The 15,051-nt window shown below is 45.1% G+C and overlaps 1 protein-coding gene across 4 annotated transcripts in view; it reads left to right on the top strand.

The window, feature by feature from the left end:
- Positions 1–15,051, top strand: part of BACH2 (BTB domain and CNC homolog 2) — a 348,520-nt gene that overhangs the window by 320,622 nt on the left and 12,847 nt on the right. For all 4 annotated transcript variants that reach the window (XM_072737368.1, XM_072737361.1, XM_072737375.1 and 1 more), the window contains one exon: positions 9,292–10,884. In XM_072737368.1, the coding sequence (XP_072593469.1) occupies positions 9,292–10,884 (1,593 nt within the window). The remainder of the gene's footprint in view (positions 1–9,291; positions 10,885–15,051) is intronic.

Here is a 15,051-nt window from a genome sequence, read left to right as displayed (position 1 = left end):
ATCTTACTTAAAGAATATTCATATTGCTATGAAACTAAGCAGATCTCCAGAACTCTTGCCATCTTGCAAGATAATATTCTGAACCTATTGAACAATAATCCTCCCTTTTCTCCTTGACCTCAGTCCCACCATTCTATTTTCTGTATCTATGAATTGGACTACCTCAGATACCTTGTATAAGTGGAATCGTACAGCATTTGCCTTTTTTTCACTGGCTCATCTTACTTAGCATAATGGCTCAAGATTTATCCATGTTGTAGTATATGATAGGAATTCTTCCCTTTTCAAGACTGTATGATATTCCATTGTCTTTGTATACAATATTTTGTTTTTCTATTCATCCACCAATGGACATGTGGGTTTAAACAGACAAGGAAAATAGATGTATGGGTCTCTTTAGAGCCAGAAAGCAAGGAAACCAACAGCTGGTCTTAGGGCTGACCATTTTAGTACTAAGGATGGCAAAGAGTCCAGAGTTACCTCCATATTGTGTTTCAAGGAGAATGTCTATTTGATGGAGAAGTGAGTAAAACTTGGAGAAGGGAATGTAAACCCCAGGTAGATGAATAATGAGAAAATACCTAAGTTCCCAGTGTGGGTGAAGTAAAGCCTCCAAACTACAGAAAAAAAATTAGACATGATTATGGAACAACATGTTATGGTCAAAATCTTTGAAAAATTGCAGAAACTAGGAAAGCATCAGAAGTCTGGAGATCAGAAAATGACATAATTTAAAAAGAAAGGAAGAAAGTAGATCCTTAAAATATTGAAGAGCAATTTGTATAATAGGAACAATTTATCTGGACAATAAATCTGAATATCAAGACAAGTGTATACTCTTGGGTCAAAAAATCAATTTTGCAAGATTAAGATGGACACCTGGCTTAATAGTGACACTTGCTGGGAAAAAAAAAAAAAAACACCTCAGAGATGTTCATTGATAACACCACAAGTAATAAGTGACAATGAAATAAACTTTAGTCGGCACTCCTAGAAAATAGGCTCTAAACTTGAGGGAAGTGATAGTTCAGTCCTCCATACCCCTGCAGGAGTATTTACTCAATCCAGATACGCTGCTGGGGATATAGTCAAACTTGAGATGGTTCCAAGGAGAGCAGTGAGGGGGCTATAAGGGCTCATAACTGGTTGGGTTTCTGGGATGGGAATTTTGGCTTGCTATGGAGAACTTAGAGGGCTCTGGTGAGAGACTGAACCTCTCAACACTGGAAGACTTAAAAAATGTTTTGTTTTCTGGTTGAAGATCAAGTGGTTGATGGTTGGTTTGAAATGACTGGATGGGTTGAGGAGGTAAAACCAAACCTTGACTCAAGAGAATTCTGGTCTAGGAAGATCATTGGTTTCCTGAATGGGGAAAGGGTCATTTAAAATGAAAATTAGGTAGTTTTTTTAAATCTTCTTTTAAAAAATAATTTTCGGTTGGAGGCGGTTTTTCAAATGAAACTATAAACCTAGATGCAGGTTTTACCACTTCATTACCAGTGAGTGGGATGCTTTTCACTTTCATTTTACACTGAAAACTGTAAAAAGTTACTACTATTTTATACCTATTTTAGGATCTACACTTATACTGAAATTAGATTTTTTAAATTATTCCATGAACTTCATTATGTAATCTTTCAGAAGGGAGATTTCCTGTTTTCATTGTATACTTTTAGAGAAAATATGAATAGAGTATTTGTATCATATATAAATTTTGCCTGTCACTTACCTGAGAAATATAACCATATATACCTGAGTGAGAAAGGAGAATGAGAGTTGAAAGCTATAGTCAGAATACTTGAGTTAAACCCTGGCTGACCAGCTGTGTGACTTTGGGAAAATCCCTTCACCTTTCTGGGCTTTCTGGGCTTCACCTTTTTTGGCTTCCTTGTCTGTAAAGTGGATGAGGATTGAGTCAGGGAAACAGAAACCATGCCAGGTGTTTCAAACAGAGGGGATATAAAACAAGGAATTGGTTACACAGGTGTTGGAAAACTGGAAGAACAGAAAGGGGAAGAAGAATTAACTCAGTAATTAATGATTGTAGGAAGCAGCTACCGCTCCTAGGGCCGGAGGGGATAAAAGGCTCCTCTGAGCCTAGAGAAAGGGCTGATGCCTCAGGAGCTGTACCTGTGGAGCAGACAACTCTTACCAGAAACTCCAGCAGGGAGTCAAGGATGCAGCCTCCTCCAGAACACACCACCAGGGAAGAAAAGAAAGAGAACAAGAAACTCAAGGAACCACAGCTTCTTTCCTCCTACTTTCTGATATCCCACCAGTGCCCCCTATTGGCAAAATCCAATAAGAAGTCAACCAGCAAAGCCTGAGAAACGTAGTCTACCAGCATTACAGAGAGGAACAGAAAAAGAGTTGGCATGAGGCCAAGAGACGATAGTAAACAAATAGCATGTGAGTTTATAATGTCAGACTAAAGTAAATTAAATTATAGAAGTCGAAGTTAGTAGTTGGTCGGAATTATTTATATTTTCCTGTTTATATTAAAGTAATATTACTTTAATACACAGATGGGGATGGATGGATACACAGACACACTGATACATAGATTCAGTTCTGAGCTGAACAATTTCTGAATAACTTTCATGAAAGTTCTTCTAATTAAAAAAAATTTATGCTTAGTTCATGACTTAGCAAGAAAAATTACAAGATACAAGATACAGGTTTCTGCAAACCCTTGTGGCAGGAATGGTTACAGTGAAAACGCAGGTTGTTGTAGGATCCTTCCTCAAGAGTTCCCAGGAATTAGTTTCAAGGAGTCTGAGTCAATGAAGTCAAGTCCAATCTGAGATCATGACTCTTCAATTGTGGAGACTCATACAGTCTTCATATGAGTGGATTCAAGCCGGATTTTTGTTCAGTGAACCTATATGATTTCCCTTTTTTTAACCAACCTAAAAGTACCTTAGTAGGCTAACCATGTATTTCCAGGATACCCATGATCCTGCTGGTAACCACTGACCTATGCTGCTGACCTCAGTAGCCGTGCCAGCAAACCTTTGGAGTTAACTCAAGTATAGTTCCACTGTTTGGATGTCATGTACCCCACTAAAATCGGGGAGCCCATTTCAACTGCAGTGGATAGGGCGTATGTGTTGACAGGGCTATATTTGTAGGCGCACAACCGGTACAGGGCCCCATGCTCAGAACAACCCTGTACTTGGTTTAATGTTCCTGAAAATCATGTAGCCAGTTGGGTGGTAGGGTGGAGGAGGGCCGTTGTGAAGAGAGGTCCAGAAAAGGCCTGGCAGATGAAGTGGCATTGGAGGGAGAGCTAGGAGAGCTAATGACAGAGGGGAGCCATGTCATTCTTTGTCTCATTCTGATAAACTTCAGCTCAGCTCAGCCTTCAGCATTCAAGGCAAAGGCACCTTTTCCAGGAAGCTTACATCATTCTCTTAGCAGTTTCTGCCGCCAGCGCCAGCGTGGTCCTCCCTTAGCACCCTTTAAATACCTATTACGTACTTAGGTTACATTGTAGACCTTTGTATGAAACATCTGGCTCCCTGGTCAACCTCTTAGCTCCTTGGAGAAAGCAACTATTTTTATTCATTTTTGTAACAATAGCAACGATATAGTTGTTACTCAATGCCAGAACCTGTTCCAAAGATTTTATTATAAAACAGGCGCTGTTGGGATCCCCTTCTTCAGTTTAAGAAACTGAAAAACAGAAAGGTTAAGTAAGTAACCAGCCAAAGTTACCCAGACGGTACATAGTAGAGCTGGGATTTGAATCCCAGAAAGGTGGTTTTAGTTCTCACCCACTGTGCGGTGTGTGCCCAGTAGTGGTTGGTGAAGGAATGAATGAATGAATGAATGAATGAACAAAAGATAGTGACTAAAAGATAAGGTAGAGAACCTCAAGGGGCAGATTTACAAATAGAAGAACTTTATATTGTGGCTGCAGACCCAAATTCAAGCCTGCAGAGGAGAGAAAAGACATTTTTATGCTTTTTTTTTTAAGATTTTATTTATTTATTCATGAGACAGAGAGAGAGGCAGAGACACAGGCAGAGGGAGAAGCAGGCTCCGTGCAGGGAGCCTGATATGGGACTCGATTCCGGGTCTACAGGATCATGCCCTGGGCCAAAGGCAGGAGCTAAACCACTGAGCCACCCAGGGATCCCCCAATTTTATGCTTTTAAGCCCCATTTACTAGCACAGACAATTACTTTTTTTAGGGGAAAAATGTATGAAATTATATACTTATATGTCTAAATCAACCTAAATGTTTTTTTTGTTGTTACTTTGGGAAAGGAAACAAGATTGGTTTCTCTGGCTCTATCTTTAGCTAAATTAATACTAAAATGACCAGAAGCTTTGTTGAAAGAGTGAAGTTAATTAATTTAACAAATACATCCAGATACGCTTGTGTGGTATGCTTGTATAGCATGCTACTTTGGAGAGAAGAGCATGATAATATGGAAAATGATTATAGAAAATTAAGATTAGAAATGACACCTCATCGCCAAATTTGTCTTTTTTTTTTTTAATAAAATGGGATACAGGGCAGTGTGGAGGTGGAAAGGAAGAGTGAGTTGTCACCAATATTGTTTTCTTTGACAAGTGCTTGCCATGAAAATACAACCCAGAAGGATGACCAAGGCTCACTGTATTAAAAAAGCCCATCAGGGCAGCCCAGGTGGCTCAGTGGTTTGGCGCCACCTTCGGCCCAGGGCATGATCCTGGGGATCCAGGATCAAGTCCCACGTCGGGCTCCCTGCATGGAGCCTGATTCTCCCTCTGCCTCTCTTTCTCTCTCTCTGTCTCTCGTGAATAAATAAATAAAATCTTTAAAACATTTTTAAAAATTAAAAAAATTTCAAAGCCCGTCAGCATAGCTCTGTTACCTTCATCTTCCCAGCTCCTGCATGTATATGAGATCCAGCTTCATCAGGGAAGTATGCATGATGTTGCTGAAGGTAAAAGGTTTTGTGTTTTGTAAAAGGCTGTAGTTAGACAGCCTTGAGAAGTGTGACATCCTTCTCTTAGAAAACAGTCCTGAGATCTCCCCATCCGTCTGACCAGCCTTCTGCAGATGAGCTCAGTGCTACAACTGCGTGTGTGTACTGCCAGAACCAACTGAGAAGACCTTAATCACATGGCTTAAGTAGAAAACTCTGCTCCAAGTCTCATAAAAATTCCCAAGCCCTGTTTTCAATCTACAGCTGAAGCCGACCCGCCCGACCTCTGTAACAATCCAGAGCAAGGAAACTGTTGGATGTTTCCTTTCAGGAGCTCTGTCCAGCAGCAAACCGTGTACCTCCAGAGAGGGAGCTTTACAAACAGCACCCAAACGTGCCCTGTGCCTGCTCAGTTTTCATCAGTTCATCTAACTTTCATCAAAAGCATAGAGAGGATACCTCAGAACCCACGGGAACAAAAGGTTAATAAGGGTCATAGTTTCAGTGAGTCAGATTTTCAATACCTTATCCTCATGTGGACTCACAGCATAGCACAGGTTTGGCAGTTTGACCTTGTTTCTTTCCGACCTGAAACCCAAAGGTCAAGGCCACTTGCCTTGTGTGTGCCAAAGGCTGGAGAAGGTCATCACCTGCTTGGGAGCAACCAGAAGGCAAGAGAGATATATCTGCTTCCCTTAGAGCAGTGGGACACAGCTCCAATACCATCAGTGAAATGGAACTGGTTTGCTATTTCTAGCCACTTCATTCCACTTTAACTTTATGATCATTACCTTTTTAAATAACATTTTTATGGGTCGTTAGTTTTATGTGTGATTCTCCACTTCCCACCCCTTCTTATTTTTCCCATTATCAGGGCCTTACTTGTTAAAAACAGAAAGTAAATAACAATGCAGCCTTTGTGATCATGGGTTCATAAACATATAGCTTTCCACTGGTACCTGGATATTTGCTTTCTGAGTACAGTGGGGGAGTTTAAACGATTCCTAAAAATGAAAGGACCGTGCAAGCTACCAGGATGGAAGCTAAACCCAGTCCTTAGAAAGGCTCCACCTAATTTCACGTGACCTATATGTGTGACAGGCACTTGCTTTCTGTTTTGTGTATTTGGAGCTATTACAGCTGGCCCAGTGTGTACCAGGGATGGATTCCTGGGAGGAACACCAAGTGGTTCAGGAGGTACCCATTGCATCAAAGCAACTCTTGACCCAGAGTGGACATAGTCATGGCGATTTCACTGCACTCTAGGTGTTGTGCTTATAAGTGTTCACAGGATCCCTACAGACCTCTGAAGTAGCCTTCTCTCCTGAACTGGTCAGGATTTCTCAGTTGACAGCTAATCATGTAATCTTGTAACAGCCTTCCCATTGCTGACTGATGTTATTTGATAATTAACTTTCCATTGTTAAGGTGTGTTACAAAGCTAAATTGTAGGTTTCTTGGGCACAGCCTTGCACACACAAGCTGAGCAAAGTTTAGCAGAACTGAATTTGACAAAACAGAGGATTTAAACTCTTGAAATTTGAAAATTCATGGGGAGGACACCATTTCCTCTAACCTTGAACTTGAATGACAGTTTACAGTTCTCTTTTTAATCATGACTCTTTTTGTGACCATATGGTGATCATTGCAAGCTCATCATGTCTTAGGTCCAAAAGGATTAGTGATGTGATTTGGGATGTGCAAATTGGTGCTCATTGGCATCCTCAGGCCCACTCATACATTGAAGCATCAGCTTGTCCCTGCATAGAGAGGCTTTCTCCAGCTCCTTGTAGCCATGTGGCAGGTGGCGATGCCCGTGACTGGTCTAATCATCCCCAGGGTGTTCCTGGTTTCTCTAGGAATTTTCTTTAAAGGCAGCCATAGTAGGAGACAGTGGCAGGACTTATTGAGACCAATGTCATCAAAAAAAAAAAAAAAAAAGGAAATGACCATAAGGGAGGGCTATATAAAAAATATAAATGATGTTGAGGAGAGTTTCCCCCTTTTCGCAAAAACTGAGCCCATCTACCCAAACTTGAGATGTGTGTTATCCCGTCAGCAACTGGTAGACTGCCTGGGAGCAGAGCAGAAAATGCTTGCTTATGGAGGGGTCGACTCTGCCTTGATTAGGCCATTCTTCTCTTTGTGGCAAAGTCACGTTACAGCCAAGAAGTGGGTCATGTGACATTCCCATCACTGCCTTTGGTTACTTCTAAATGTGTACTTCCTTGCCTAGCACTCCCTTTGAAAGGTTCCTAGGGACAAAAAAATGGATATGGCAGATAGATACTGCATTTGCTGAATCTGTTACCACGTCAGCTTAGTAGGACACGAAGCCTGGCCAGATGAGCTCTGTTTCAATCGTGGTACTAGGGGTTAGGACAAAAAAGGACTGTTGCCTGCCTCTGATTAGTTGGGGTGTGGTTTGTTGGTTTACACAGTGACTTGCTCCAAAGTAATTTGAGGCAGTACTCACCAAACAGAGCGTGTTGTTACATTTGTACACTGCAGTTAGCTGTATGTTAGGGGCACAGTTAGACTTATGACATTTCAGTACTACACATGCTTTTATCAGGTGTATACCGTGTTAGAGACCCTAATCAGATGCAGAGTTATAAAGAGAAATGAAGCAGTCCCTGATCTGAAGGAGCTTGCTGTCTTACCATAGAAACAGACCCAATTAAGTATAATAAAAGTGAGATGGCAGTGATTGCCCTTGTGGAACTATAGTGTGAGTCTAGCGGTCGTGTTTTTTTTTTGTTGTGTTCTTTTTTTAACCAAATATCTTGGGACTCATTATCTGACAGAGTTTTTTTAATTTGGAATATAAAGTCCTTCAAAAATATTAACAATTAAAATCCCATTCTGTTATATATCTAAGAAATTTCCCTTACTGGAAAGAATGCCGCATATTAAAATTAGTGCTGGCTGGGAGCGTCCAGGACATTTTCCACACCCTAGCGATGGGGCTGAGAGGCTGGTATCATCTATTCTAAGAGGTTGGGAGACTGTTCCTGGAGAAGGTGATGTCCAAGTTGAATCTCAAGCAACAGATATAAGTCCTCACAAGAGTTTTGGCTCTGTGTGCTGCAGTGAACTCAGTACATGTGGGACGTGTTCAGAGCTGGCCAGTTCAACTTGCTCTACACCTACTCCCTTAGCAGTTTTGTAATCACTGCTACTGGAGCTTCCAGCAAGGACCCCACTGTTTTGTAATCACTGCTACTGGAGCTTCCAGCAAGGACCCCATGATTGCTGCTTCCATTCAATTTGTACATATGATCCGTAGATCTGCCTCCCCTTCCTATGGAGGAAGCAGTGCTTGCAAGAACCCAGAAGATGTGTGTAGGTTTTGCATATAGGGTGAGGAAGCCTGCCCTGAACACCAGCTCGTTTAATCCACTTCCATCTGAAAAAACAATTGTATTTCTAATTGTCTAAGTCATTCCCTGTGTGTATGGGGGTGTGTGCGTACGCAAAGCTGTGCATAAATAGCACATTTTCAATCGATAAAATGTAAAGGATGAGGAGCACCTGACAGTAGTAGGCTGAGCCTCTATAAAGATTTTGCAGGAAAAAAGCTGCATGGCAAAGCTGCTGCTCATAATTAGGGAAGGGATAGCCTGCGTTCTGTGCCACTCAGCAACTTGAACCATTGAAATGACAGCCGGTTTGTTTAGTTCTGTAACCCCCATTCTTCACCGGCCAGGACTTGATTTCTTGTTGAGAACAATGCTTTGGATTGTCATCATCTCTGGTATCACTGTGAGATCAGGTATGACGTGATGACTGAAAAGTCCCGTCTGGAAACCACGATGAATGAGAAAGACACAAGTTGCTTTTTAATGTCACTTTTTAACTTTTTAAGCCAGGGAAAGCTGTTTGTCAAGCCCGGTGGACCTTCAGTTTTTAAACAGGCCGTGTCGCGAGTTTTGCAGTTCACAAGAAAAAAAGAATGCTTCCTTTGGCTCAAGTGGGGGGCAAGTGTCACAGCACCCCTTACGTAGAAGGGCCCTCCACAGGACTGACTGGGGGGGGTGGGGAATTAATAGGCTTCCCATCGTCACCATGCATTTTTGCCAGGGTATTTCATTAAGTGTAAACACTGGACCCGTTGTGGTCGTGTTTAGCCACTTGACCCTGGTGATTTTCAACTCCCTGTGCCAGGTGATGAAGTGGAGCCGAGGCATGCACGGGACGGGCACTAATTATTGGAAGCAGAATCAGTGCTGACCCAGTGCGAGATTAACTGCTCCTTTGCAGTCTTTATTCTGGGACATTAGCACTGTCTGGTGATCCTGCTTCAGTTGAGGGATTCGGGACAATAGCGGTGCTGATGGTAACGTCGGCGATTTCCCTGTTTGTTTTGCAGGTCACGGCCAGGGGCTTTGGGCCGCTGTTACAGTTCGCCTACACCGCCAAGCTATTACTCAGCAGAGAAAACATCCGCGAGGTCATCCGCTGTGCTGAGTTCCTGCGCATGCATAACCTGGAGGACTCCTGCTTCAGCTTCCTGCAGACCCAGCTCCTGAACAGCGAGGATGGCCTGTTCGTGTGCCGGAAGGATGCTGCGTGCCAGCGCCCGCACGAGGACCGTGAGAACTCCGCGGGAGAGGAGGAGGAGGAGGAGGAGGAGACCATGGACTCGGAGACGGCCAAGCTGGGGTGCCCCCGGGACCAGATGCTTGCAGACCCCATCAGCTTTGAGGCCACTGCCATCCCAGTCGCCGAGAAGGAAGCAGCTCTGCTGCCCGAGTCCGACGTGCCCACCGACACCAAGGAGACCTCGGAGAAGGACGCGCTGACGCAGTACCCCAGATACAAGAAATACCAGCTTGCATGTACCAAGAATGTCTATAATGCATCATCACACAGTACCTCAGGTTTTGCAAGCACATTCAGTGAAGAGAACTCTAGCAACAGCCTCAAGCCGGGCCTTGCCATGGGGCAGATTAAAAGTGAGCCGCCCAGTGAAGAGAACGAGGAAGAGAGCATCGCGCTCTGCCTGTCCGGAGACGAGCCTGACATCAAGGACAGAGCGGGGGACGTGGAAATGGACCGGAAACAGCCCAGCCCTGCCCCCGCCCCCGCCCCCCCTGCCGGGGCCACCTGCCTGGAGAGATCCAGGAGCGTGTCCTCCCCCTCCTGTCTAAGGTCTCTATTCAGCATAAAAAATAGTGTGGAGTTGTCTGGCCTGCCCAGTACCTCTCAGCAGCACTTTGCCAGGAGTTCAGCGTGCCCTTTTGACAAGGGGATCACTCAGGGTGACCTTAAAACTGACTACACCCCTTTCCCGGGGAATTACGGACAGCCCCACCTGGGCCAGAAGGACGTGTCCAACTTCACCATGGGGTCGCCCCTCAAGGGGCCTGGGTTGGAGGCTCTCTGTAAACAGGAAGGAGAGCTGGACCGGAGAAGTGTGATCTTCTCCTCGAGCGCTTGTGACCAAGTGAGCACTGCGGTGCATTCGTATTCTGGGGTAAGCAGTTTGGACAAAGACCTCTCTGAGCCGGTGCCAAAGGGTCTGTGGGTGGGGGCTGGCCAGTCCCTCCCCAGCTCACAGGCCTACTCCCACGGTGGGCTGATGGCTGACCATTTGCCAGGAAGGATACGGCCCAACACTAGCTGCCCGGTGCCAATCAAAGTCTGCCCTCGCTCGCCCCCCTTGGAGACCAGGACCAGGACTTCCAGCTCATGCTCCTCCTATTCCTACGCAGAGGACGGGAGCGGGGGCTCACCCTGCAGCCTCCCTCTCTGTGAGTTCTCCTCCTCGCCCTGTTCCCAGGGAGCCAGATTCCTAGCCACAGAACATCAGGAACCAGGCCTGATGGGAGATGGAATGTACAACCAAGTCCGACCCCAAATTAAATGTGAGCAGTCTTATGGAACCAACTCCAGCGACGAATCCGGATCGTTCTCGGAAGCAGACAGTGAGTCGTGTCCTGTGCAGGACAGGGGCCAGGAGGTAGGGAACCCGCATAAATTCAAGCATGTGATCCACTCTTGCAGTCCTTTATCTGGACTCCACCTGCTGCCCCACCACCCCCAGATTAAAGGTTACAGGAAAGGGACTGCCTCCCCCATCCACAGAGGCAGGATGCTTCAGAGTTATTCCAAATTAACCACTTTTGTCCTAGAGGGCACTTGAAATTTGACCTACATTTCAGTACCCAACAAGCAGAGGCAAGCTGTTTAGTTAAAAAAAAAAAAAAAAGTTTAACATGTGAAAGAAAGCATGCTCGGGTACTTCAGATCTCTCCCTTCCTCTTCCCTTTCTCCTGCATCTGCTTTGAAAGGATGCTGTACTCATCACCCTCATCCTGGTGCTGCACCCCCTTCAGGGTGAAGGAAAATAGAGACTCACTTTCAAAACTGATTGATTGACACTAGACAGACCCACAATAGCAGGTGCTCCTGCAGCACCCTTTAAATTTTCCTTGTCGACAGGAGCCCCAGGGCCATCCCTTGTCCACTGCAGTACAGGGAACTCGCCATTCATCCTGGTCCCCGGGGCACTGCAGAAGCACCCTGGTCAGTCACACGTAATTGTGTAATGTATCGTTTCCTGAGCTCCCCACAAATGATGAGAAGTCACTTTAAGGAGTAGTGGGGTTGAGTAGCAGTCTCTGCCCCCTCGAAAGCAAAGTGCCTTCTAGTGCTTTATAGATAAAACTCCCAAAGGCTCCATCCATCTTACCAATGCTGGGAGATGGAGCAAAACTCACATGGCTAAGGAGAGGAAAGAGGAGATGCCCCTTTCGTTCCCTTCCCCTCTGTAACATGAGAGGCCCCTGCAAAGATCTGAGGGAGTCTGTGTCATGATCTGGTGCTGTCTGGCTGCTTGACAAGGAACCAACCTGAGACTGGCACCTGGGTCTCAGACCTGCCTTGGGAGCAGTGTGAGCAAACCCAGTGAGAAGTCCCTTCTCAGAGCTGCTTATCTGGAAACCACAGGAGGAAATGAAGCGTGGTCCTCATTAGGCCAGCGCCCTCGGTACACGTCTGCCCTCCCTGGATATTAGCCCCTAGTAAAGCAGGGATGTTAAGCCAACCAGACAGCAGAAATGCCACACGGGGTGAGGTGCCTTTTCACAGAGCCACGTGCGGTTTATTCAGCCTCGGCAAGATTGGCAAGAAACACATGAGGTTTTAGTTAGGGCATGTTTTGAAAATAGATCCCAAAGCTCCCTGTGCCAACTGCAGGGATGCCCTGTGGTCACTTCCTCATTTTGCCTGCTAGCCTGGTCCAGGCGCTTCTCTTACTGCCGGAGGGGGTGGGGGGATGGAGAAAGAAACATACTGAAAGGATTTAATTTAGCTAAAGGAAAATTGAATGAGAACTCTTCTGTCTGAATACACCATATCCCCTCAGGTTTGGGTGTGCCCAGGTGCCCCAGCCAGTGGCATCTGTGCTCATGACCCGGGAGGACTGTTTTTGTGAAAACAGTGAAACGTTTGTACTCTCTCTCTTCCCTCACTCATTCCTCTTCCTCCAACTGACCATAACTTAGGTGAAGTTTTGGGTTCCGCACCCCCCTACACCTTGTTCCTAAGTACCCCTGATGCACAAGCCTCGTCAGTGGGTCAGGTTCATCAGCATACTGACTTATCTTGCTGAGGATTGGTGTTTCAAGAAAAGGACAAATGTCTTTGTCTTTGCCTCTCCCCTAAGGGGAACCCCACCATTAAGCTGAATGGGTTGTGTTGTCATGACATTGGCATTTGTTCAAGGAACTGTCCATTTCTGATTATCTCCTTTTGTCTCTCTCCTATCCTGAAAATGGGCTTAAAGTCACTTCAGGGCAGCCCCGGTGGCTCAGCAGTTTAGTGCCGCCTTGGGCCCAGGGTGTGATCCTGGAGACCCAGGATCGAGTCCCACGTCGGGCTCCCTGCATGGAGCCTGCTTCTCCCTCTGCCTGTGTCTCTGCCCACCCCCCTCTGTGTCCGTGTGTTTCTCATGAATAAAAAAAATAAAGTCTTTTTTTTTTTTAAGATTTATTTATTTATTCATTCAGAGAGAGCGAGAGTGAGGCAGAGACACAGGCAGAGGGAGAAGCAGGCTCCATGCAGGGGGCCCGACATGGGACTCGATCCCGGGTCTCCAGGATCACACTCCGGGCTGCAGGCGGCACTAAACCGCTGCACCACCAGGGCTGCCCAAAAAAATAAAGTCTTAAAAAAAAAAAAAGTCACTGCATATTAAATGCCACCAACAAGAGCACATGCGTTTTTCCTGTATGTTTGGCCACATCACTTGTCTCCCTTTAGAAGGCTTCAGTTCTAAATGAACCACTCAAAAGGAAGATTCAACCTATAAAATAGTCGTGAACAGGACTAGTCTCCCCCTGAAAGATATCAGCCCTTTAAAAATATTTTTACCTCGGAGGCCTGGGTGGCTCAGCGGTTGAGCATCTGCCTTCAGCTCAGGGCGTGATCCCAATATGGGGATCCAGTCCCGCTTCGGGCTCCCTGCAAGGAGCCTGCTTCTCCCTCTGTCTGTGTCTCTGCCTCTCTCTGTGTCTCTCATGAATAAATAAATAAAAGTCTTAAAGAATATATATATTTACTTTTCCAAAAAGAAATACGGTCTTTGCATTTCTAAACACTGAAAGCGGAAATGTTCACCAGAGCTCTAGGCCATTTCAAGGATCACGTTTAGCCCCTCTCAGAAGGGCATTTTGGACAGGGCTGTTAGGGTAAAGGTAAATGTCTTTCCCAGTTTGGCATTTTAGTTTTTCTAAAGTAGAGATTAGGTCTACTCAGGGGCTCCACATGACTGGTCCTCTCTGAGTTAATAAGTTGCTTCCGGAAGTTACTTTGACTCAGTGGAAGTGTGGTCCCCAGTAATAACCATGAAGGCAGATCCTTCATTCACAATATGAACTGTCACTCCTTTTCCTGAGTTGAACTGATCCAGAAGAGGCCGACATCTGTTGATCTGATCCTGCCCTGATCTGCTCTTATAAGGCGTTCACATGACTCCTCTTCCAAGTAAAGCCCAAGGAGACACTGAAGTCGGAAACAAGAGAGTTCTCCCCTCCTGCCAGGCACCTGTCCAGTGCTTCAGACCGACAGGCCAGGCTCCTTCTCAGCCTCTCTCCCTCCACCTCTGTAAGGAGCCAAAATGTTAGATCAGAATAAAAGTACTGGCATCCCTTATAGTCTGTAAGGTGTTTCTGGTTATAACATCTCATCGATATTGACTTCTCTCATCCTTTCCATCTGTCCCCTAGCTTTGAAGAAGAGCTTCAGATAGCACAGTATTGTCCTTTCTCAACAATCAGAGCTTTTTTTTTTCTTATATTTTATTAATTCATGAGAGGACATAGGCAGAGGGAGAAGCAGGCTCCCTACAGAGAGCCTGATATGGAACTTGATCCCAGGACCCCAGGATCATGGCCTGAGCCAAAGGCAGATGCTCAACCACTGAGCCACCCAGGTGCCCCAACAATCAGCTTTTTAAAATTACTTCCTTCTTTGAAATAATCAAACAGCAGCTTGCTTCTTTCACAGAGCTATCTCCTGTGTGCATGCCTGTAGGTCAGTCACATCAGGTTAAAGCAAACTTTTTTAATATCCACGGGCCCCACAAATCACAGCTTATTCAGCTACCATCTCTCAACAGTTTTTCCAGTTTTTACCCTTTCTATAAAAATTGCTGCAATAAACATGTTTGTGAACATATTTAGTAGTGGTGCTTTTATTTTTGTGGGTTAGAATCCCATAAGTGGGTTAAAGGCGATGATGCTTATTTGTGAAATACTACTTAATTACTTCCCCTGAAAGGTTGTATCCTTCACCAATTTATGAATGTCCATTCCCCCTTGTTCTTTCCAGTACTAGCTGTTACCAGTCCTTTTAAATTTTGCCAATCTGGGGGATCCCTGGGTGGCTCGGTGATTTGGCGCCTGCCTTTGGCCCAGGGCGCGATCCTGGAGTCCCGGGATCGGGTCCCACGTGGGCTCCTGGCATGGAGCCTGCTTCTCCCTCCTCCTGTATCTCTGCCTCTCTCTCTCTCTCTCTATGTCTGTAATAAATAAATAAATAAATAAATAAATAAATAAATAAATAAATATTTTTTTAAGAATTTGCCAATCTGATGGGCAAAAGATGATGACTAATGAGGTTGACA

The sequence above is a fragment of the Vulpes vulpes genome, chromosome 1, assembly GCF_048418805.1.
Source record: "Vulpes vulpes isolate BD-2025 chromosome 1, VulVul3, whole genome shotgun sequence".
In the NCBI taxonomy this organism is placed as follows: domain Eukaryota; kingdom Metazoa; phylum Chordata; class Mammalia; order Carnivora; family Canidae; genus Vulpes; species Vulpes vulpes.
Note: the sequence above shows the minus strand (reverse complement) of the source record. Positions and strands in the feature narration are given on the sequence as shown.